Source organism: Scomber japonicus, chromosome 23 (genome assembly GCF_027409825.1).
Source record: "Scomber japonicus isolate fScoJap1 chromosome 23, fScoJap1.pri, whole genome shotgun sequence".
NCBI lineage: Eukaryota > Metazoa > Chordata > Actinopteri > Scombriformes > Scombridae > Scomber > Scomber japonicus.
In genome coordinates, this window is record NC_070600.1 from 16,854,218 (window position 1) to 16,880,112 (window position 25,895).

Consider the following 25,895-nt stretch of genomic DNA (forward strand, 5'->3'; position numbering starts at 1 on the left):
CTTTTATTGTTTTCAGTGAAATGTCTCAACCGCTGTTGGATGGGTGACTATGACATTTGGTAAAGACATACTTCCCATACGATCCCTTCTTTTTCTTCTAGTGCATTCCTAGTGTAATTTAATTTTTTAATTTGTCCAATATTTTGGTTTATGTACCTGAAAAAACTAAAAGTAATTCCCTTCAGCCTCATTCGTACTTTGTGTTTATATGTGTCTGCATGGTAACTGGCTAAACTAACTATGCTGATGTTTGTACTCTGATGTTAGCATTTAACTATTTCTTAAAGTACAGCCTCACAGAGCCACTAACGTTACTGTTGACCCATTTGGACCCTGCATAGTTGATATCCATGTGCGGTCTTCTTCTCTGCCATATGTATGTGCATTGATACATTTGTGGCCACATTACCAACTGCCTGTCACTGGAATAATATAAAACTGAAAGACATCATTAGTCTTTTAGTCTTTAGTCCATACACAAAAAACATTCACCTCAAAATGAGAATAGATGATTTATTAGCTATTTTCCATCTGTAGTCAATCACCAGATACTAAAAACATTCATTACATAGTCTCTATCATACTAAGAATTATACAGATGAATGTTAAAATGATGTAATATAAAACAAGAAGAAGAAGACTGGCAACCTTGAATTTGAAACCAGTGTGTCACAAGTCGACACCATGACAACTTGTTACTGAAACAGGAAAGAAGGAACACACTGTTGCTTTTCTTCTTTGTTTTTTGTCTTTCAATCCCCTCATGCTCACCGTCACATTAACTTACGCGCCCACATGTTCTAACACTGACATTTGTCATATACACACACACACACACACACACACACACATACACAAGCACAAACAGACACACTCTTCCTCCCCAGATGGATGGGAGTGTTTTAGATGACAGCAATCCCCTGCCACCGGTGTTGTCAGACATCACTTATCAGCCGAGCCTTTGATGGAGGAGAAAGGGAGAAACACAATTTCACCTTATCTCACCTTCTTACACTCACCTCACTTTCATTCCCTATTATTCTGACTCCGAGTCCCCGACAGACCTGCTCTTCCTGTGTTCTTCTCCGACGTTATCTCTGTGTTTCACACTTTCATTTGTTTTGTCTCGGCGTTGTCATTTTCTTTGTCCACTTTGCTGACCTTTTTTTTTTAAAGGCTGCCCTCCCTCGCTGAAAGGTAAAGCTCACAAGCTATTTTTTTTTTCAAATTTCACCCTCCCAACCCTTTGAACTGTGTACTATATTTCTAAATTGATACTTATTTTGTACAGTAGGTTCGATTAAACCCTTCCAAAACACTAACGATATCAGGGTTTTAGTCCTCTTTCCTGCTTTCTCAGCTGGAGCCATCATCGTTAACCGTGTCTTAACGAGACCTCAGCAGCCAATTAACTGTTACAGCCAGTCATCACTCTGAGCAAGAGTCAAAGTGAATGAAGCAGGGAAGGAGGGCAGGGAAGGGAGACGTGATGAAATGAAGGAGTGAAGGTTGCGCTGACCTTCCCTCGAGAGACATTTGACGGGCAGAGAATCTGTCAAAGATTAAGAAACTGTTGCGTAACATTGAGCAATGAGGGAGTGAGTGGAAAGGACAGAGCAGAATTGAGTGCTATCACCTCTCACCGGGATGGATGAGATATCAAACAGTCAAGATTCTTGTATAAAGAGATTGACTCACCCATTAGTAAATGTGTCTCTATTTTCTCTCACTGGCAAAGCAGTCGTTTGTGCTCCCTCTCTCAAGGCTAAACATTAGTTAGTCCCAGTATTCATTCTTCTTTCCCAGGTTGGATGTATGTTGCCTCCAGGTGTCTCTTCTGAGGTCTTTTTTTGTTTCAGAAGTCATAAATATGACTTGTTGCATAATGTCAATACCTTTGGTTGGAAATAACAACAAAGCAGGCTATGTGCCAGAAAGAGAAACCATATTTCACAGAGTTGGTTTGAGATGTTTGTGATGTGGTGTCAGAAAGAAAGAAAGAACACTCAGCACCCTAGTTTGTGTTTTAGGTCAATTCAATTTTATCCATGTAACACCAAATCACAACAAAAGTTATCTCAAGGCAGGTCTAGACCCTACTCTTTAATTTAATTTAAAGAGACCCAACATTCCCCCATGAGCAAGCACTTGGCGACAGCAGCAATGAGAAACTCCTCTTTAATGGGAAGCAACCTCAAGCAGAACCGGGCTCTAGGTGGGTGACCATCTGCCTTGGTTGCTTGGGTTGAGAGAAAGAAGAAAGGAGGGGGAGAGAGGAGAGGGAGACATTTTTTTTTTCTTTTTGAAGTTTGACAGCCACTGTTTGAGGAAATTGTTGAAATTAGCAACATTGAACAGAGGTAGTGACCTGCAGGATGATGCAACATGATAAAATATCAGGTTACACACTCACACCTTCCCTCTATCCTAGATGTTAATTGAAAACAAGGAACGTAGATAGAAGGAACAATAGTATAATTACAATGTGGAGAAGTAGAATGACAGAATTAGATACATAGAGTGGAAAGATATTTGTAGAATAAGGATCACAGAAAATGTTGGGCAAGAATAATCCCTCAAATTCACATCAACAGTACGCAACCAACATCTAACCTATCGTTATAGCAACTGGGCAGCTACACCTCCTGTATATTCATGTAGCCAGAACAAAAGTAGCACTTGTTATTTGATTTTATTTCCAAGTAAAAATCCAGTTTTTGCAAGAAGAAGCCATCAAAACACATCTATATATGTGTACAGTTTTATGTGGTCATAATTAATAAGTTCAAAATGCCCCTCCACATAGAGAAATGCCAGCTTTACAGTCCAGCATTAACACAACCACAATCCAGTCTTTCATTGCTACTGCTTAAGTGGTTAAAGAAAAATCATGGCAAGCTTTCAAAGTCAGAATATGTGACAGTTTTACAGTGCAGCTGACTAAATCGAACTCATATACAGTCCACTTTTCATCACCGTGTCACAGTTTTACAGTATGGCTGACTTTGAGGGCCTAACATATATATAATGTATTTTTTTTCATCCCACTGGCTGTGAATGTTAGTGTGCTGTTAAATGACAGGCCTGTAGGAGAGCTTTGACACATGTCTGCATCTGTAGCAAAGAACAGCAATGGGTTTCTTTCTTCTTCTTTTTTTTTTTGAATGCTGGGTGCTTTATGAATAGTCTATTAATAGGCTGTAGCACTTCTTTATTAATAGACGCATTCTTGGCAACCAGGGAGTTAGTGTGCTTCCTTGTTTTCTCTTTTTGTTATTCCTCTAATGTTTCTTTCTTCTCCTTCGAATAAAACTTTCTGGACACGTTATTTGCAACAACAGCGATTGCATTTTCTCATAGGAGTTCATTAACCTTCCATTTTCAATTCCCAGCAGCACTTTCCTGTACATTTTTGCATTTGTGAAGCAGCACAAAGACTGCCCTGTTGGTTATTACTGCTACTTTACTGTGCTTTACGTCGGCTTGACAGGCTAGTTGCACCCACTCGGCTTTTACTTTGATCCTTGCTCCCCCGCCACCTGCAAAAATGGGCCCAGAGATGGAAATAACACATTTTGATGACTGCTCTCTTTTAAGAGGACATGTAAATGAGCCAAGGTAGCAGGACAGCATGTTGGTTCAGGAAACGTTTGCAGTTTTGATTGCGTTCGGTTCCGCTTTTTTTTTTTTTTTTTTTCCCCGTCACGCTGTTTCAGAAGCAAGAACCCCACAGAGCTGCTCGGCGGGAGAAGCAAAACCTGCCTCTAAAAATACCTACACACACTCGTGAGATGCAAAACAGCTCTTGAAAGTGCATCTGTCTTTCTCGCGGAATCTATTGTTCTTTTTTTTTTTTCATTTCAAGTATTTTAACTTACACTCGGCCTGAGCGTTAAAATGAGAGCAATATGTACCAGAGATAGAGACTTTGTCAATATCGGTAAGAAAATTGCTTGCAAAGATACACACTACCTCCCTGGCCCATAAACAACCTATCTTATACCTTTTATAATAGAAGTTGCTATGTGTGACAGGCAAACAGCCCACTAAGCCCATCGACATGTGACACAATAACAGAAATGGTGTATCTGTTGATTTAAAAAAAGGGCAGGCCAGCTTTCCAGTATGGCTTTTTTCCCCCTACCCCTTCCTTTATCTAATAATCTTCATCAAAATTAGGTCACTGTATTATCAATAATTATTGAGATAAATATTTCCACTATGTCACCCAGCACCCTGAGTATAAGTATATTTTCCACATTACATCCCTGATTGTCTCTTTTGCCATTTTCACTTGTCATTTGCTTCCTCACGAGATGAAACATGAATTACTGAACTCTGCAAGAGCTCGGAACGAACGCGGCCTGGTTTCCGTGCTCTTGTTGTCGAGCTCAGGGTATAAACACAGGATGGTGAAATATTTATCTGTCTCTGGGAGGCAGTTGTTTCCCGCTCGTCGCTCATTAAGCCAGGGTTAATTGTCTCTCTGGCTGGAGAAGAAGGGCCGCTGTGTGTGCAAATCACATCGAGATAAAATGAGGGAAAGCAGAGATGGGAGATCAGTGACAGAGGAAGAGGTGGAGGGAGAGAGAGATGGAGATGGTGTGTATGCTTTATAAAATGCATGGATACACACACATAATGACTTACTTTCTCTTAATCTCTTTATCTGTGTCCTGTCCTTCCTACTTCTTCTTTTTCTTTATCATTTTTGTCATGAACTCTGTTTCTTTGTCTTACTTATTTTATTTTTTTAAGGTCTTATTGTTTGTGGTAGTTGTGCGGCAGTTTACTTCAGTTGCCAGAAAAATTGATCCACAAATAAAAACAAAATATTATCATTTTCATCATTAAGATTTTACAACCAAATACAATACAACTTGAATAAATGATAGTACTCTAATACATATATATTTCCAACTTGATATTTATTACATTTGTGTGAGACGTTTCAGATCCACAAATGCATGCTGCGTTTGAGTGCTGGTGGAAAAACCGGAAATCAGCACTTTGATCAGCACCACGTTTTAGAAAAAGCGTTGATATTACTAAATTATAAAAACCTGAACCCTTCTCTTAACCTGTTGTCTTATTTTGCATCATCATTTCTTTTTCTCACTAACATGATATTGTTTCTCTTTTTATATTTCTCTATCTCTTTCTCTCACTCTGCTCCTCCTTTCTCCAGCAGCTAATTTTTTTTCACTTTCTCCTTTTATGTCTCTTGTTCTCTCTGTGTAATGGTTTCTCTTTCTAATGTTTGCTTTTATGGATTTGTCACTCTCTGCGCGCCGTAAGCTCTGACAGGCAAAAAAAGAGGTGTGTGTGAAAGAGAAATGAGAGAACTAATGAATAGAGGAGAGAGGAAGAATCCATCTAATCCAAGGACGTAATATCTTTCTTCGGCTCTTGTTTTCCTTATTCATTTCGGTTCCCCCCGCTTTTTCCCTTCTTTCAGGGTCGCATCTTTGATTAACAAAGAGTCGCCGGTGGAAATGAAGAGAGGAAAGTGAAGAAAGAAAGATGGTGTGTGTGTATGTGTGTATGAGGGAGGGAGGGATGTATAGAGGATTGTCTGAGCATCAATATTTCAGTGGACGGAACCTTGGATGAATAATTCAACCTCGGTGTCACACTGTTTCCCACTCCGCAAGACTCTTGGCCTGGACTCACACACACACACACACACACACACACACACACACAGAGAAACACACTCACACATACACACACCCTTATTTTTTCTCTCTGAAATGGAGGTGGCCTTATAAAATCGCCTGAATCTACTCCAGCTGGTGTCCCCTCTTTCTTTAATCTCCCTCCCCTTCTCCCCTTCTCCCCTCCTCCCCTCCTCCCTCCATCCATTGTGTGCGGCTTGATTTTTTATAAAGTGTAGAAACGCTATCTATTCCCCCTGGTCTGTATCAGAGCTATTTATGTAGTAGGAAGATAAATTACTTCCCATCACTACTTCTGAAAGACGCAACTGTGCGCTAGTCCACGCCAAGCATCACAAGAACACACATGGACAGGTAAATCTGTTATGTAAGCGATGTTAACTTTCCCTCAGGTAGCCTGAATAAGCAGACCTATTTAGCTTCACGAGAGCTAGCGTTGAGGGACTGTCACAGTAGATTTGCTGCTCATATGCTGTTAGCTGAAATGAATCAGGGTTCCTCACACGCACACACGCCAACTGTCCGGGCTTTCCCAGATGTGATTTTGACTCATGTGTGTGTGACACTCAGAGGGAGCTTATCTGAAATTGCAGTAGGGTGTGGCTTTATAGATAAGGGTTGTTTTCTATTATCACCTTTCATATAGGCGACATAAAGTATGCATCTACCCTCAAAGCCCATCATTCTGTTCTCTTTGTGCTCTGCCAAGTCAGCAACATTGTTAAAATACAATGAATGGGAAAAAAAGAAAAGCCCATTGAGTCGCGGCCATTTTTTCAATCAATCAATCAATTTAAAAGTTAAGACTGAAAGTTAATTCTTGACCTTGGGAAGAGTAGCGGACAGAACTATCCTCCACTTTGATGGATTCTTAGATCAGCTGGTGTAGGATTTTTATAGAGTCACCTTCTTATCATCCTAATAGAAACCTTGTTGCATGACACAGCTTCGTCATTTTACCATCATGTGTTATATGCTGCTGTTTTAGTATTATCTTTAATCTGCTTTATTTGTCATTTTTGTTGTCCTTGTTTTATTTTTAGACATCACAATCAAAATCAGCTGATCGGCCTTTGACAGTGACTGGCTCCGATCAGAATCTGCAAATTAGACTTTAAAAAAAAAATTGAATCAGCCAAGAAAATTGCAATTGATCTTTAATCATTTTAAGTTCTTTTTTCCCGAATCATAATTATTTTTGACCTCATTGGGCCCCTGTTGTTACTCATACTATTTTGCCTTTCACCGGGAAGCGTTTTTTGCTCCTTGGAGTTCAGTTGAAATCTGTTGCACACATAAAAAATGATGATGATGATCATGACTAACTGATAGCTGATAAACAACAGTACTGAATTATCTCCCGCTGCTGCTCACCAGGTCTTCATCTGGTATAAATTTAATAAGGGTAATCAATAAGAAACACTGGCTGTTTTATGGAATAATCTCTATTATATTTCTAACCTGTATTCACTGGATGAGTGTTAGATTGTAATCTTCACACTTGATTTAAGAGCGTGCCATTTTCATGCTAATGTATTCATGTCATTTCTCAATATATATCCAATTAGTCTCACCTGTGTGTGTGTGTGTGTGTGTGTGTGTGTGTGTGTGTGTGTGTGTGTGTGTGTGTGTGTCATCCTCGCATTGGTATTCATGTGATGTACAGATGAACATTGTCACAAACCCGTTTTCCAGCCATCCTTCGAGTTAATTTCAGCAGCCTCAGCACACAGACAGACGGAGGATGAGGATGCTGTGCTGGATCTTTTGGAAGTATCTGTGGCCACAGTAATGAAAATCCAAGGCGGTCGCACAAATACACACGTACTCGCCTTCTACAGTAAACACGCCCAGGGGTATTGTCTTCTTACCAACAACTCAGAAATACACACATACAGTCATTTAGCGGCTATGCGCATCACTGACACTACCATAAATCAATGGTCCCACAGTGATGGTGTTGATATCAGCACATCAGCCATCTGCTCTGAGGATATGGCCGCTCTGTGTCACACACAAACATGTACGTGGCTATTATGATAAATGTGTAATGTGTTTTGCAGCATCTTTACATTTTTAATATGCATTTGCTCCTTTTGTTTAATGCAACTTCCCTCCGTTTGTATGTTCTATCTTTACCTACTTCCCATGTGTGCACCTTCATGTTCGGTCTTACCCTTCCTCTCTGTCACTAAACCAAAGAAATTTCCGTCTCCCTCGCATGCAAAATGCATAATTATGCATGCCATCCAGTCTAGTCACTGTCCTCTGGTGTAAATGATTCAACATAGTGATTTTCTGGCCTTTTTTCTCCCCTTCCTCCTTTAGTAAATCCAATCTCCCTCTGAAGCTAACGTCATTTTTGCACTCCTCCATCTGCACAACTCCTTCCTCCATCAAGCCAGTGGACTCATTTAAACATTTATTCTGCACCATCTCTTTGCTCCATACATGGCATCTCTCTGCTAATCCTTTTTTTATAACCAGCTGGAGTTATGGAGTGTTTTTCCATGTCTTGTTTTCTATTTTGTCGTAGAGTTTCATCATTCGTCTGTTCTTTTTGTTTGTCGTGGGATTCAGTCGTGTTGTTGTTGAACTCTACTTGTTCTCTCTCGTCTGTTTCGCTCTGTCTGCTTGGATGTTTATTTCTGCATTTCTATCTAAGTATTATTTCTTTGTTGGAGCTGTCAGGGCTTTGATGGCCGGCAGCCATCTTTCCTTCCATTCAGATGCAATTACACTTTAACGATGTCTCATACCCTCCTCTGGTATCTGCTCTGCTCTCCTTGTTCACCCCTCCACCTTTTTATCGATCCCATTTTTATCTTGTCCATCTTTCTTCATCCAGCCACACATCTCCCCCGTTCTCTTCATCTCTTGACAAAACAACCCAGATTTAATCTATAATAAATGACCAGTATAGAAAAAAAAGAGTATATGTTGCAGTGTTCAATGTTCTGTGTGATTAACCTTCACACTTTCTTTCATAAAGACCAGCAGAAGAAGACATGGTGACTTAAGTGTTTAATATGGCTGACATGATTATTCTGTGACTTTGAAAAGTTCTTTGTTAAATCCCCAAGTGGAAAAACCTCATGCCTCTCCCTTTGTAGACTGTCTTAGTACTTCATTTCCCCCTAACTTTCCCTGATGTTAGTGGCACAGTGTCTTAAAGGATGGGTTCACAATTTCTCAAGTCTCAAGTATCTTAAAGCAACAATCAGGTGCTCATAAGAACATGGAAGCAAGTGTTGCTCACTATAATAATTTTACATATCTCTCGTCCTGATTCAGTCAGGTAAAGTGGATATTTTCCACTGTTAAAGTCTTTTTAGTCTCGGCAGACAGTGTTTTCCTGTTCATCTGCAGTGGGAGGATCATAACAAAAGAGGGTATTTGGCACTAAAAAGACAGTGGGCTGTATTGTCATGGAGGCGCACAGACCAGAGCAAGGAGCGTTCTAACTCTGACCTTGAAACTCACTTTGCGTGTCAATGTGGTATTTCGGTGACCAGCACAGATCACACGGTGCACAGGTCGGAGGTTCATTCAAGTAAAGCAGCGCAGTTGTAGTATTATGGTTGAAATCTGGTCCTATATGTCCCCCGAAAAAACAGACTTCTCAGAAGTGTGTCTGTGCTGATTTGATGATTTCACCAACAGGATCAAACCAATTACTTGCTGCAGACATGCTTCAACAATGGATTCATGCTTAATGCTTTACACAAGGCCCTGTTGCACATATATGAACCGTAATATCAGGTGCGCCCACACAGTCCGCCGCCCTAAGACATACACATTTTACACATTGCACTTACACGACATTCAGCCTGCAGAGTCCACAGATCAAATAGTGAACCGATAGCGAACGCTGTATGAATCTTTTTATGTTGCTTTCATATCTCACAGAGAAACATGTGACTTTAACTGCAGCCTAGTGAACACGTGCTTAACTGTGCAGCTGTTTTTCATCTGTTTCAGCATCCTGTGCAATTAAATACATCATGCAGTTCTCTAATCTTTAGAGGATTATATTAAATACCACACAAACAATGATTTATCATGTTTGGGTTTGTGACTCAGTCTATATGTTAAACGTACGTACCCTGTAGAAACATGAAATTAATTAGCTTGACTAAATGTTGTGTTCACTCATAACACATTTAGCCCCGAGGCCAGCTGCAAATTACGTTGCATAGCTCTGCTGTTCATGTAAACATCACCAGATTTATTATGGTATGCTTAAGCCTGAAAAAATAAGCAAAACTCATTATTTTTGAATAAATGCACACAGTAAGTCCACATCAATTAAGTGTTTTTGTTTTATTATGGGACTGTGTGCAATGTTTTCTTGTCTAGCTTCAGGGTCATTCTAGTTGAAAAACCAGAGGACAAATGTGTAAGGAGAAAAACCAAGAGTTATATTTGCAGAGTGAATTATTAATAATTGTAGGTCGCAGGCCTCTGACTCTTCCAGTTATCTAAAGCCTTCTTCACACAGGACAATTATACAGGTTTATTGTTGGATCTGACCTGTGTAAAGATGTCAAACCAGGAAAGAGGGTATTAAACTAAGTGAACCATGACCCACCTCATGGTCTTAATATACAGCAGGAGGAAAAAGCCAGACCTACAGTAACCTGTGCTTAATCTGTAGGTGGTCAAAAAAAAAATCTCTCATCACAACAAATGTTTTCATCCCTGATTTTCAACTGAGGAAGAAAATCAGTACATGCTTAATGTTAATTAGCTGGAGTCAAAGAGAAAAGAAATGGAGTAACAATAATAAGACAGTAATTATTAGAAAGTGAAATAATAAAAACAGTCAGTGGATGTGTGTTAGAGACTGTAAAATGAACTCAAACTCAACTATTCAATCACAGGTTAGATGTCAAAACTGACTGTCAGTGTGGGAAAACATGTTGAAACTGCCTCAAGAGTCTTAAAGCGATATCGCACAGCAAACCACAGGATAAAGGTTATTATCTCAGAGATGTCTTTGTTCATGTTGTTTCCTCCAGTCCCACTACACTCTCAAAATAACTAAAGCAGATTTTTTTTATCTTAGAGCCCAAAATCTTTTTACAGCAGAAGGACTTTCTTCCAATTTAAGCTCTGTTTTTAATTACGTTTTAATACAACTTATAATGTTTGATCTTCTGTCTTTTGTGTGTGTGTGTGTGTGTGTATGTGTGTGTGTGTGTGTTTTTGCGTGTGTGTGTTGATGATTACAATGGAGAACATCTAATCAGTGAAAATATGGCCAACCTCCCTGCAGCAATAGAAATATACTGGGCCATTTATCAGCACACACACACACACACACACTTATCATCTAGCCTACATAGTATTATCCTCTGAGGGGGAAAATATGAAGAAAATCTGAGACATACACTTAGCACACCTCCACAGACAGTGTGTTTCAATGCTATATCGGGAAAATGCAAATGAGTTCCCCTAAATGCCGTTGGAGTGTGTGATTTATGGTGTGTGTGTGTGTGTGTGTGAGTGTGTTAGGATTGTTCTGTAATCTAGACATCTGTTGCCGCCACCTCTTATGTGTCAGTCTGTCTGTCCGCCTGTCTGTTGAGAGACTGAAGAGTTGGCCCACTTTCCTTTCCAAACACACAAACACACACATACACACACATACACACACATACACACACACACACACACACACACACACACACACTAGAGAAGCTGCAGTTCATTAATTTGACGTGTGTCCTCTTTTATTCTGATGGAAGAGGTACAATTTTGATGTGTAGTTATAATGGTTATCATTGTCAAAGTTGAATGTGCATTCACGCAGATACAAACACACAGCCGTGCCAGGCTATAAATGATTGACTGGATGTGCCTTTGATGATTCATCCCAATGAGAACGGAGCTTCAATGGAAAATGTCAACTTTAAACCAAGATTAAACGGAATCATTCAGAGAAGCTGCTGGGGGACATTTGTGAGTGTGTGTGTATGTGGTGTACATCTCTATCTGTGTGTTTTGGGAAGCCTGTGGGTTTGTGTGTGTGAGTGGATGTGTGCACAACAGAAGGTTTGTATGTGAGTTTGAGTCTGCTCATATTGCTATTTAACTCATCATAAAGCCAATAAAAGCTCAAAAGCTCAGATTCAGATTAAAGTCAGTGTGTGATTGACCTGTCCCAACACACATTTTTGAGATCTGAGACTTTCTGAGAGATGACACTTCAATTTTACCAAATATTGCGATTTTATATTTCAATTATTGTGATTTTCTTTCCTTAAACAAAGATAGGTTGAACCAAACACTTGATAATACATCATAAGTCATATTTACAAAAAACAATAATACACACATCAACCCTAACCCTTATTTTTAAAACTGTGCACCTGCCCTCACCAAAAACATTCTCATCCGCCAACATCTTACAATAAACTAAACTGAACTGCTACATTTAGCTGGTCTTTAAAAAAAAAAAAAAAAAATTTAAATCGCCAGAAAAAAATTGCGAAAATTAATATAAAAAATCTATTTTTTTGGCCCTAGTGTCTTACTGGGCCGTCTATTTTGAGCCATTGTGACCAACGACAAACAGTTTTGAAACACGCTTGATTTCATTGCCGTGAAAAACAAGATGCACTTATAGTCGGAGCTCTTGAGCAGGGAGACGAGCATAATAACAATTCATTTTATTTCTACAGTGCTTTTAAAGGCAACCAGAGACATTTTACATAGATGAAATGAATTGGAGTAACACGAGAACAAAGAACAACAGAGCAGCAGTAAAGACACAATAAAGAAACAACATACTCTTATTTAAAATATCAGACACACAGCTGGCTGGAATAATCTTCATATTTGTGCACCTCATTAGATGTGTAGTTTGTGTAGTTCCATCTCAACCTGATGAGTGTCTGGCACAAAAAAAGGGTTTTGTAGTGTGAGCAGTACAACAACTCTGAGTTATGAATATCTTGGAGTCTGTCCCATCCTACTTTAAAGCTTCACTATGATTAGAAAAACTTCTTATATTGGTAAAACTCACAAATAAATCATACTCCCTTTTATTAAAGTTATGAGAATATTTTGTGCCAAACTCAATAGTAAATATATTTAAGGAATAGTTAGAGTTTTATTTTATCTGTACAAAAACAGAAAAGTATAGATAACGTAAAAACAACCGTTATGATTTGCCAGATTTTTTTGTATTGGGTGGGAGCAGAGACTTCCTGTCTGCCTGTGCTGGTTGCCTGGCAATCTCAAGGTGACAAGACTTGAAGTTTTTGTATGAATTATATTAACAACATATAACATGTTAATTAGTGATCTTAAGAGAGTTTTTGTTGCATTTGACAAAGCTAAGCTAGCGGTTTCCCCATTTATGCTAAATTAGGCTAAGCTAACTGGCTCCAGATTAAAATAGAGTAGATGGTCATGATTGTGGTATTGATAATCTCATTGAACTGTCCGCAAGAAATCAAAGACATAAACCATTCTTTTTAAGATGTGTGAACTTGTCGGATTGATGATTTTAGAGAGACGGTCTGACACATTTCAAAGACAGAAAATTCAATGTTTTGATCTCTCTCTAGAGCACAGTGAAGTTGCCTGTGTCTGTGATTTTCTACTGACAAACTCACCGAGCTACACAATCAGCTCTTCGGGTTAGGAGTGTTGTCCTTGTCCAGGTATTCTGCTGTAGTTTTGTTTGTAAGCAGCCTAAAACCATTCAATTAATCTCTCTCTCTCTCTCTCTTGGCCAGTGGTGGGACGTGGAGAGAGGTGAAGCCCTGCAGACCTTCTACCCCTCAGGATGCGCTTTGAAGAGGATCCACGTGTCGCCCGACTTCTCCACCTTCGTCACCATCGACAACATCGGCATCCTCTACATCCTCCAGAGAGTCGTGTGATGATGACGCCGCTACCCAAAAAAAAGACCATTACCAATTTACATTGAAGTGAACACATTCGGTTGTATTAAGGACGGTCACAGAAGGGTAAATTACAAACTGCGGCATCCCTGAGCCAAACACACACTTCTCAGATATACAGTTAGCATTTCTACTGCAGCTATTAGCAGTTTGCAGCATTAAAACAGAGCGTTATAACAATCAGTTCTGTAGAGTTAGCTAACCTTGCTAATTTCACTAGTTTACACCCGCAGCTTACCTTCCAGCTGGAGTGATGATGCATCAGCCTTAAAATTCCTGCAGTGGATGCAGATACATGGTTTTGTACTATAACAGAGCAGAATCCCCTTTAAGAGGGAAACAAAGGTACCAAATCAAAAAGCAACAAGTTTACTACGTCATTCCTGACACTCAGGTCCTCGCAAACATCCTTTGAATCATTCAAACCTAATAAAAAGGTTCAACCTACACCAGTTGGATTGTGAATAATAAATGTAAATCCATATGCATTGGGGCTGAATGTTATTGCATGTAATGTGAGAGATTTTCCACTCCGCCGTATATAATCGATATAAGTCATCGTGAGCGTCCTCTGATCTATTAGAAGTCTTGAAATGCATTAGACTTGTTTATGCTGTGATATGTTGTAAGCCATCTTTTTTTAAATATATATATATGTTTGTTTTCATGGCAGGATTTTCCTCCAGGGGTAAAGTCTTGATCTTTAGTATGAGCAGTTCTGAGCCTTTTATTTCCACTGCAGCCTTATTCTGAACGAGAATACTGTAAATACTAGAGGGTGTGTGATTTGTGTACGTGGGTTTTTCCCCATCTCAGTCAACCAGCATACATTGACTGTACTTCTGGTGCACTTTGATAGGCGTTAATAATTAATAACATGATTAAGTTTTAATGATTAGGCATTTAAAATTGAATCCAAGCCTTTTGAAAGCCTGTGAGACTATTTTGTATTTCCAAAACTATTTGTACTTTTGAACTTGGATCAAAGGTTTTCTACAAAAAAATACTGAAAAAAAAAAAAAAAAAAATCACAGTATGTTATTTAAAATTCAACACCAAATTTCCACTTGCTAATGTTATGTGATTTTTTAAAAACACAATATTCTACTTAAAATTTTTATCTGTGCAATGTCTTACTACTGAGCCTTTTTCCTGTTCTGTGCACTTTGAAGCAGGAGTTACAATCTTCCACATGATGCTTTAATTAACTTGGCTTTGTCCAGACTCTACAAATGCATCCTTACTTTGATTTGACTAGACAGCCGAGTGCTTCTTCTCAAGTGCCCCTCCGCTATCAAACCCATTCATGACAGTGGAGATAATAAGCACGCAGAGACAATAAATGAATTAAAAGGAAGGATACGTTTCAACATTTCTGAACAATGCTTTTCCTGATTGGTGCTTTAAAGTCGGCAGAAATTCAATCAAGAGATTTCCTTCCTGTGAGAAGGCCTCTGTCTAGCAAAATCATTCAAATATTGATGTCGGCTCAGGATGTATTGATACTGTTATATGATATGGTGCAATGTGAGTGTAATTTATAACAAATTAAACCAAGTACACTATGATGTCGTTTTGGGTCTTTTTTCTTGATTTCAGCTTTCATTCTAAGTATTGATTCATTTCTTCCTTTATGATGCTGTCTTGTGTGTAATGACTAAGGAATCTATGAGTTTATCATTCCCATTTTGGCACACATTCTCCCTCTTCCTCTATAGTATTTTAGTTGCTGGTCTTAAAAATTCCCCAAACTGTCTGAATCGCGGTGTCACCTTCAATCTTCACTCCAAATGTCATCCAGTGACTGAGAAAATGTTTTCACGCTTGGAATGAATTGAGTGAAAGTCATCCCTGCTCTGGAGCCAAATAAGTTATATAAAGCCCCTCATGAAAAAAACTATTAACCACTTAACATACGCCCCTGTTTTTTATGCTGTTAGCCTAAACGACATGCCCAAGTTGTGAGCAGCACGGATCCCACATAGTTTGAGACTCAGAGATGTGTCTGGTATCATTGGAAAGGAAACACTCTCAGGATTCTTGTAAAAGTGTCTGTGTGATTCTGTGACTTACTGACAAAGAGTGGCAGAGGTTACAATGATGGGGTTGTTTACTCGCCCATAGGTTTGCCTTTACAATGACATGTGTACAGACATTCAGGGACCTCTCAGCAGGATATAGACACAATGAGGCCACAGCCACAGGTCTTGGCTTCATACAGTCCAAATTTGGAGTCAAAAGACCAAAAGATGAATTTTTCAGAATTATTTTTCAACAGGTATGTCCATGCGTTTTCCTCGGGTCCTTTTTGGAGACTCCAAATGGACACTTGGTTACCAAAGCTGTATAACCACAATCAAACACCTATAACTTCACATCCCCTTTGCCTACAATCAAAATCTTGGTCTCTAATGAAAGCTGACGCCATATTATTATTATTATTAATATTATTATTATTATTATTATTATTATTATTATTATTATTATTATTATTACATATAACCATATTTTTTTGTTTGGCCATGTCTATCTATCTATCTATCTATCTATCTATCTATCTATCTATCTATCTATCTATCTATCTATCTGTTTATTTTGGTATAAGTCATATGTCAAGTCGAAGAAGAACCAACTGTGTACCAAAATGCCGTGTGCGTAATGATATATGGTTCAACTCTTTTACGCACAGGGCGCACGCCGGTTACGCTTGGAGTTTGTTTATGGACAGCCAAACTTAATAGCTTAACACCGTTGGAAACCTCTGACTATTGGCTAAAAGGTTATCAACTTCATTTCACCGAATATTTCCATAGGCTAGAACAGCAGTCAATCAAAGCCATGTCGTCATTGTTGTCGGTCACATGTCCTCATTGGCTTTGGAGACATGTACTGCCTAATCCTAAACACCGATTGGCTTGTGTGTGGTGTCGTCAGAAGCAGGAGAGGCTCACGGTCGTAAACATCTAGTCACGTGTACTCTGAGATGGACGTGCAGTTCAGGAAATGACGTAAACGGACAGTATATGGTTTGTTATTTGTGTTATTACGTTCCGTGTTGGACTAAATACATGGACATATTGAGGAAAGTATTCCAGTTTATGGAAACGGATTTCATATTTCACAAGAATGGATATTTGGCGAGCTGTACAGAAAGTGCTGAGTCATAAGATGAACGTTGTGGATAAAGGGAAGACTTTGAAGGTATGTAGGCATTATAGCTTTTCTTACTTAGCTCAGGGGCTAGCCGAGCTAATCGCTAATACTATTACGGCTATGAGCAACCATATAAGTCGTGAGTGGTCTTGAATGAATCAGGACAATCTAAGCTTTCCAACGATGTACGGCATGAATATATATGTTTAAGGGTTGGTGTTTAAAACATCCAGAAGAACTTGTGGCTACCTCCTAACATCCGTCCCGTTCCGTAGACGGAACAGCGTACGGTAAGAGGTTAATAGTGGTGAATAAGTGTGCAAAAACCTTTCCCTTAACCCTGAATCAAAAGCTATCTTCAGCTTTGTCAGTATAATCAGGTTTCATAAACGTGGCAGACAGACAGACAGAGTTTAGTGGTAAATGGAGGATTTTCTACTGTTTTCTTGGAGAGTGACTCGCATTGTTGTGTGTAGAGGAAGCTGTGGTTTCTCTCAGCAGCTGGTGTCAATTGTCCTAATTAAGTCCTGAATTGATGCATGCAGGTGCATGATTGTGAAGCTTTGCTATGATATTAGCAGATGTGTTTTTGCACTTGACATCTGATATATGGGTGATTACTGTTGGCAAACTGCATTAATTGTATATAGGCTACCAGTACTGAGGATTAAGAGCTCCCCGCTGTGTGTTGGCTCGCAGGCTTCTGTGGTGTTAATCTGTGGTTAGTGGCAGCGTCACATCCTCATACTGTGAGATGGACATTGAAGAAATGAAGTGGTTATTTATAGGGTGGACTGTCAGTGTCTCTGTACAGATGTATTCAAAGCGGTTTTAATTTACTGTAAAGGTCTAAGAGGCTATAGGCTTACACTGCCTTAAGAAATTAATTAGAGTGCCTCGGGTTATAAATCCAAGAGTTATTTATATTCTAATAATTATTATGCAGAAATAAGCATGTTGAACCTTGGCGTGTTCTTTATAAAATGTGTATCATTGTATAGCTTTGATTAAGATGGTTTAAGCATTTAATAAGTCAGTTTAAATGTGGCGTTTTCTATTATACATGTTTATACGCTGATCTAAAGCTGCAACTATTAGTCAACCATCAGAAAATGAATCAGCAACTCTTATTTGATGGTTCCAGCTTCTCAAATGTGAAAATGTACCGTTTTTTTTTTTCATTTCATATCTTAACATTTTACATTGTTAGTCTGACAAATCATGAAATTACAAGACATCACAGTGACCTCTGAGAAATAGCAAATGCTATTTTCAAATCATTAATTGACTAATTGACAAAATAATCAGCAGATCAATGGTTATCATAAATGATTGTTAGTTGCAGCCCTGCTCTGGTCCCCAAGTGACAAAATGACTAGAAGTTATTGCTGCAGTGAAATCTTGTTCAATATGGGCTTCACCTAATAAAAATAAATAAATAGCTGGAGCTGCTGCTGGTGATGACACTCAAATGGTAACAGAATATACTGTATAACGTCCCTGTTGAAATTTGACTCAACAGGTGCAGCTCTTATTCCACATATAAATATCCTACAAAGTGACATCACGCCACTGATTTACACACAGGCTTGAGGACAGTGTAGTCTTCAGTCGACGATGAGAAAAGACGTGTTCACATTTTACTGAAGCCATTTGGCTGATGTATGTTTTCTAACACCTCTGTGTCATCACATCCATCAGCTGACTCTCAGTAAACTTGTAGCGCTGGATGAAGGCTGAGATCTAATTCTTGTGGTCGGTCGGTGCGATTCATCAGTTATTAATTTATTAGATTTCTGCAATGTGACGACAGATTGTGTGAAGGACTATTATGGGATGTGGCCTTGACCCTTCAACACTTAAAGATTAAGGTTGTAGCGCAGAATCAGGGCTTGTTAGTGGAGTGTTTATGAGGATTCAAATCACAAAAGTAGGGCTTCAACTAACAATTACTTTCATTATTGATTCAATTGTTTATTTTCTTATTAATCGATTTGTTTTTTGGTTCATAAAATGTCAGGAAATTGTGAAATATGTTGATCAATGCTTCCAAGAGCCCTAGATAGATCCTTAAATGTGTTATTTTGTCCACAACTCAAAATATATAGAGAAATATTCACATTTAAGAAGCTCGAACTAGAGAATGTTTGCATGTTTTTTTATCAAAATAGCTGATGATTCATCTTCTGTTGTTTGAATAATCAATTCATTGACTAATTGTTAAAGCTCCACACATAATTTTGCATTTTTTGGGTAACACCTTATTTTACGAGTCTGTAATTTCCTGATTTTCCTGGAAACCTAGATTGTTCATGCTCCATTTAAACCTAGATCAACATTCATTCATTATTCACATGTTGTGGGGAAAAAAAGATTTTTATCTAAATGTGTTTTTTTTATGCACGTTGATCTGCTGTGCACCAGCTAAGTTCAAATAAAGATCCTTCAGGCCAAAATCAAACCAAAAACCCCCAAAGAAAAAAAGACAGTGTTGTAAAAACATAAATCCAGCATCAGCATCTGTGTATCATCTTGAGGATCAGCTCTGAATAGTCGTGGTAAATCTGCCCTTTATATAAATTTAGAATGACGAGGAGCTGCAGCTCACACACTGTTTCGTCCTTGTTGTGGGGCCAAAACGGGATGACATTACCTACTTATCCTCCGACTGTAAACTCGAAGCCATTTGTCTCGGCGTCTTTAGACATTCTGGGCGCAGCAGAGCATCATGGCTGCCAGTCAGATTTGGGAAGTGGTCCAATCACGGCGCAAGACTTGGACCAAGCGTTATGACACACTAATGCAACGTTGCCAGCTGTCCGTCAGACTTCAGAGCTTTCTATTTATACACTTGTCATTTGGTCGGTTAAGGCACAAGTCTATTTATCTTATTCTCTTCTAAGATATAAACTAACTGGATACTTTAAAGGTTTAACCCTCCTGTTTTCCTCAGGTCAAGGAAGAAAGGAAGGAAGGGAGGAGGGAGGACGCAAGGAAGGAAGGAAGGAAGGACGAACGGACGGAAGGAAGGAAGGAGGGAGGGAGGAGGGAAGGAGGAAGGGAGGGAGGAAGGAAAGAAGGAAGTAAGGGAGTAAGGAGGGAGGGATGGAGGAAAAGAGGAAGGAAGGAAGGAGAGAACGAAGGGATGAAGGAAAGGAGGAAGTGAGGAAGGAAGGAAGGAAGGAAGGAAGGAAGGAAGGAAGGAAGGGAGGAAAGAAGGAACAGTCAAAAGAGATGGGGTCAATTTGACCCGGAAGGACGACAGGAGGGTTAAAGGGGCCAAATTGAAGTTGTATTTTTCTTTCAAAGCAATTCAGAGAGGGTGAAAGAGAGAACACGAAAGATTTAGAGGAGGTTTTAGTCATGTTCCAGCTAAAAATTACACACGTTTGCATGAGTGCAAAGAAGGCTTAGCCACCCCCATTTTCATTTAGCCACAAGCCTCTTAGCATGTGAGGAAAAGAATGAACATCTTAAATTGTTTCTAAGTTCACAAACACACCTGTGCAGACTGCCCTTCCTTTGCTCCGAGGGTAAATTAAATATATATCTGATACCCTTAAAGGTGGGGGATTAGTTTCAGGTATCTGGTTCTATTGGGTGTGTATTCTGTCTGCTATTCCTCAGTGTGTAATAGTGTAACAGCATCTCTCATGTGGCTTCTTTTTTTTTCCAGATTGAGGAAAATCGGTAAACTATTGGATTCCTCTGCTTCTGTCACCACGTGCATCTCCACACCCTCTGCAGTCTCAGCGGGGACGGTATGACGTTTTTTTAAAGTCTACTTGAGGTGAGCACCAACCTCATTAATTCTTCTCTCTCCTGCTTAATTAATCTTTGTCTGCCACTGAAGTAATTACAGCTATCTGGCTGTGTGAGCGTCTACACACCGACACCAGCTTCCCCTCTCGGTAGCAGCTGGGCCTGGGTTTCCTTTTTCTGCCGTCTCTGATGTCTGTCATACCGTAAAGCACTAAAATCACTGTGACATCACCATGAGAGGGAGTTAAATTAAGCTGAGTCTTTGTCCTTTTGAACTCCTAAATATCATCTGCCTTTATTAATGTTTCAGGAGTTTAAACTTATTTCTACTTTCGCACACACACACACACACACACACACACACACACACACACACACACACACACACACACACACACGAGCAGCTGTGACATGTTTACAATCTCCCAAAAGTGCTTCGCTGTGTCCTTTGGTTTCAGATTTATTTTTATTTTAGCATTAATAAATTCTGTCTTCTGAGTGAAGGCAGCGAAGGACGTTGTTCCCTTGTTGATTTAATAATGTAAAATCGTTCTGATGGGAGGGGAAAATAAAAGCAAAAACAGAAAACAAAGTCATAGCAAGAGATACAATCAGAGAATTGTTTTGGACATTCAGATAAAATAATAAATTGTACTCTGAATAACAGCATCTGCTTTAAAAGTCATTTAAAAAGTAAAGTTCAGAGGCCTGTCAGCCTAATTAGCCTGATTAACTGTAGCAGCGGTGTGTGTGTGTGTGTGTTCAGAGGTGCAGGCTAATGTGAGGCTGATATTTAAACCTTTCTACTTTCCCAGTGAGAGGTCTGCAGCAGCACATGGACTCCCAGGAGATTTAAAAAGGTTTAGTTTCAAAAAGAACTAAGCTCCCCTCTGGCTTTCCGTCTGCTGTCTAAGACTTTCATTTTGTTTCCACTCTCTCTGCTGCTGCTGCTGCTCTCTACCTCTTTCCTCTCATTAATTTTTCACTGTTTTGGTATTTTTCAAGCTGTTGGCTACGCAACATACAATTGTGCATACAGATGCAAGGTAGCCAGCCAAAAACACACACACACACACACACACACACACACATACACACTTTGGGAAAGTGGGTCTAATACAATCACACATGTCCGTCTCCAGCAGAGAGGTGTCAGCTTGTGTTTGAAGGGGTGGAGGTGTGTGTGTGTGTGTGTGTGTGGGGGGGGGGGGGGGTGGTATGTGTGACTCTGTGTGTAGTGATACAGATTCAATAGTTGTTAAAAATGAATGGAGGTCAATGGAGTATCAGGGACGCAACTATGAATTGTCTTTAGAGAAAGTGATGAAAGAAAGACGCTCAGCTTATTCTGCGTCTAGACTAAAACCAACGATACATCAGTCTGTCTCTAAACACTTCTTACCCTGTCTGTGGCACTCAGCCCCGAGCCTTCTCCTTTCAACTGAAGATACACACAATATCACAAATATATATATATATATATATGGAGTTTCACTTTTCAAAAGATAAAATAAATTCCTGAGACACCTGGGCAGTGTAGTATTTAACAAATGTTACACAAAAAGGAGTAAATAGTGCATTTATTGATGACTATTATGATCTGTGGATTAATACACTTTTTGGTATTTTAGTGGGTACGGCAGCAGGACAGTGTCAGTTGTTAAAATGAGGAAAAACAGAGAGATCTTCACATTTTAGAAGCTAAAAATGTGAATGTTTTGCTTTTTTTTCTTGAATGAATGAATCCACAATCAAAGCAGTCATGTTGACCTTTAGTTCATCATGTAATTGATACACTGACGTAATATTTTCTGCATTCATTTCATATAAATAGTGTTTTTGTTCGTTATTCCACATACTGGAAGAATAAGCAGCCATATAAATGAGCAGCAGGTGAAGTCTGGCAAGTGAGGAAACTCTGAATGAACCAGGCACAGTGAGAACTGTGTGTGTGTGTGTGTGTGTGTGTTTGTGTGTGTGTGTGTGTCCTACCTGGTAGCAGGGCTGGTGACGCCTGCCAGCAGTAGCTGCTACACTGATTACAGAGCTCTCTCTCAGTTGCCAGCACACAACACACACTCACACAGTCACACAAGTGTTGTTTCTGCTCTCTGACCATCAAATCTGTGACGCCCCACGGGTACTGGGTCACCACATTATCATTCCCCTGTGTCTTTTGACCCTGTTCTGCTATTACATCCTCACTCCTTGTGGTTATGCGTGTGTGTCTCCATCTCTGTGTGTGTTTGTGTGTGTGTGTGTGTGTGACTGTGTTATGTTTTTTCCTGACCTTGGCCAAACATTAGTTCCTGTTCCTGTCAGCTGTTGGCTCAGCTGCACGCCACCTTTTATTGCTTTCCCTCATCAAGCCAAAGGGCTCCGAGCCAGAACCCGCTCCGTGTTGGGCCGCTTCCCATCTCTCCTTAGCCGCTTCACCTTCCCTCACCCATCTGCCCAGATGGTTTTGGGCTGATTTTTTGGAAAGCACAGCCATGGCTTTGTCACACAGAGCGGGACTGAGAAATGGCAAAACATCTAGGCTCTAGTTATTGCTATGCAAATTAGGCAGGATGTGAAATAGAGAATTTGTGGTGGAAATTCAAATGGAACGGGGTTCAGGAAGAGCAGGTGCTCCACCTCGTCCTTTAGCTCAGACCAGACCGGACCAGCAGCACCCACACTGACTGACCACAGGAAGAAAGGTGGAGGAGAAAAGGAGCAGGAGGGAGGGAGGGAGGGAGGGAGGGATGGCTTACCTTTTCTTCATGTGTCCAGCTGGAAGCATTCAATAAACGAAAGGGATAAAGAACACACACAGAATATATTCAGGCTCATATTAAGGCTTTTTTTGGGGAAAATACAACAGAAGGAAAAGCACAGATGTAAATACTCATATCAATGATGGCTGAAATCTATTTAGCTGCTTAAGTATCTTTTTGTGTCTACTTTATTGGTTAAATAATGTGAATGAAGGATTAACATAGAGACATGGTGACCTAGCAGACATACGTACCTCCCAAAAATAATAGACAATAGACAATAGATAGCTAGATGGTGTAGAGTAGGATGTTACAAGTTGGGTGGGGTATGTGGTGGGTAGTGTTTGGTATATTAATAATAGATAATAGAGATAATAATAATGATAACATGAATATGCTACTACTTCATTTTCAGGGTCTTGGTATCATACACAGCATCTCACTGTCATGGTTTACTGGGAAATTTGACAAGAACAGAGGCATTGTTAACGTTATCAGTAACACCTGGGCTTTTTCCCCCCACTATGACGAGGCAAATATTTCTGCTGATTGAAACAAAATGAAGTTCTGCCAGTGTGCGTACTGTAATTCAATTTTACTTGTTTCATTCATTCTCAATTTCATACCACTGTGATTATCTAGAAGACAGCAGAGAGGAGAAAGGGATTCATGTAACTCAAAGATTCAGATTTTTGTCAATATGAAACGATATTAAAATTTGACCGGATTATACGGATGATCAGAGAGGACATACATATGTGATCATTTGTCCTGTTTAGTTTCATTGAGAGCATAAAATGATTCTTTCATAACATTAAGGGTCATGCTCACTTTTGTGAATCTGATGTTTGATGCAGGTGTAGCTGCAATGATTAGTTAATTATTCAATTAGTCCGAGAGATAAGGACAGAAAATTAATTGGCAAATATTTTAATAGTTGAATAATTGCTTCAGTCATATTTTAAGTAGGAATGACCACACTTATCTGGTTTTAGCTTCTAAAATGTGAGAAAAAAATTCAGATTAAACTGCATTTTGAGAATATCTGACTTCCATAACTATCATCATGATGTATGTCCAAAGAAACGGGACAGGAAGGTGGGACATAACTAGGGACGCACCGATCGGACTTCTTCTGTACTGATTCCAATTAGAACCTGAATGATACTGGATGATTGGGGCCAACGCCAGTACCAATATTAGGGAGTAAAAACATCCCTATATAGATATACTGGCTGATAATCTCATATATAGAGAATACATACAGTTTTTTACAATGTGGTTATCAAACACTTGTGACAAAGGAAGCTGTGATATTTTACAGTTTAACAATAAACTTTTTTTTCTTTCTTTTTTTTATAAAATGACATTAGTGCACTGAAACTAAAGTAAGTAAACTTCATTTAATCAATTACATTTTCATAATTATAAATTCCTATAAATAATAAAACACAACAACAACAACCAAATACATGTAGGTATATATTAATACACATAAAATGTTGCTTATATAACTCAAAAGAAGAGATTGGTGTATATTGGACAACATATATGTGGATACTGATAAATCTGTGATAGGCTAATATCTGCTAACTGATATATCGGTCAGGCTCTAATAACTGGGCGTTTAGTACCAATCTAATACCAGTGTTTAATTAATAAGCTGTTTGCCTCACTGTGTGGAAAAGAGTGGGATCTCTTGATTTTATGAGTAAAACAGTTTAACCTAAGCATTACTTTCCTAAACTTTTTGATTTGAATCTATCAAATGGCTGAAAACTGAATTCTTTTCCTCATTCTGTTGCGTAGAGTGTTGGATAAGATGTTATGAAACCAGCAGTAAGTAGACATTCAGAGAAGAGGGTTCATTGTCTCGCTCTTCAACCAGCATGTTGATGATGTGTTTACAGTTCCTCGAACCACTTGGCCACAGTGCAGTCACACATTGCACAACGCGCTTTTTGAGGCAATCAAAACTGTCTTGTTTGACAACTCATTTGTCCCCCATTGTGTCCCTGCTGCCTCTTCAATCACACAGTCTCTCCTGTCACTCATCAAGCAACAATGTGGCACCACACGCATTTCAGCGAAAACATTCACAGTGTAGCAGATTTTAGGCTGAAGTAAGGTGCTGCTCCCGTCAGATAAATCCCAAACACACACACACACACACACACACACACAAAACTACTTCAGACAGAGCTTTATACTTTAATCTGGTTTTGTATCCGTGAACAAGATTTGTGGCAGTAGGGAAAGTGCGGGCTGCTTAAAGTTCAGCAGCCGTTTTTTAAAGCCTCTTAAGGTCGAATGGGGTCACAGTCAGTTTTATCTTATCAGCATTATGGCTCAGATGTGCATATTGTCTGTTGATCAGATTATAAAGTCTCAACACATAATTCCTAATGTTTTACAACATATGTATATTACTGGGGAGAGCTGGACAGAACATTTAATATAAATTCTGAGCTCTTTAGCTTCTGAAGTTACATAAAGAGCTTTCATATGCTAAATGAAAATGTCTTCCATCTAAAAGCAGATGATTTTTAAGTCTTCGAAGGCTGCAGTTATCTGTAGGAAATCAAAGGATGAGCAAGTGGACGGGTCACGTTGAGTCATTTTGTAAC

General features: G+C 39.3%; 1 protein-coding gene across 1 annotated transcript in view; it reads left to right on the forward strand.

Annotated features, from left to right (window-relative positions):
- The window catches only part of apaf1 (apoptotic peptidase activating factor 1), a 65,390-nt gene extending 51,495 nt beyond the window's left edge, over positions 1-13,895 (forward strand). Inside the window, exon 28 of the mRNA XM_053314183.1 lies at positions 13,427-13,895. Coding sequence (XP_053170158.1) covers positions 13,427-13,573 — 147 coding nt within the window. The 3' untranslated portion in view covers positions 13,574-13,895. The remainder of the gene's footprint in view (positions 1-13,426) is intronic.
- Positions 13,896-25,895: the final 12,000 nt, after the last annotated feature.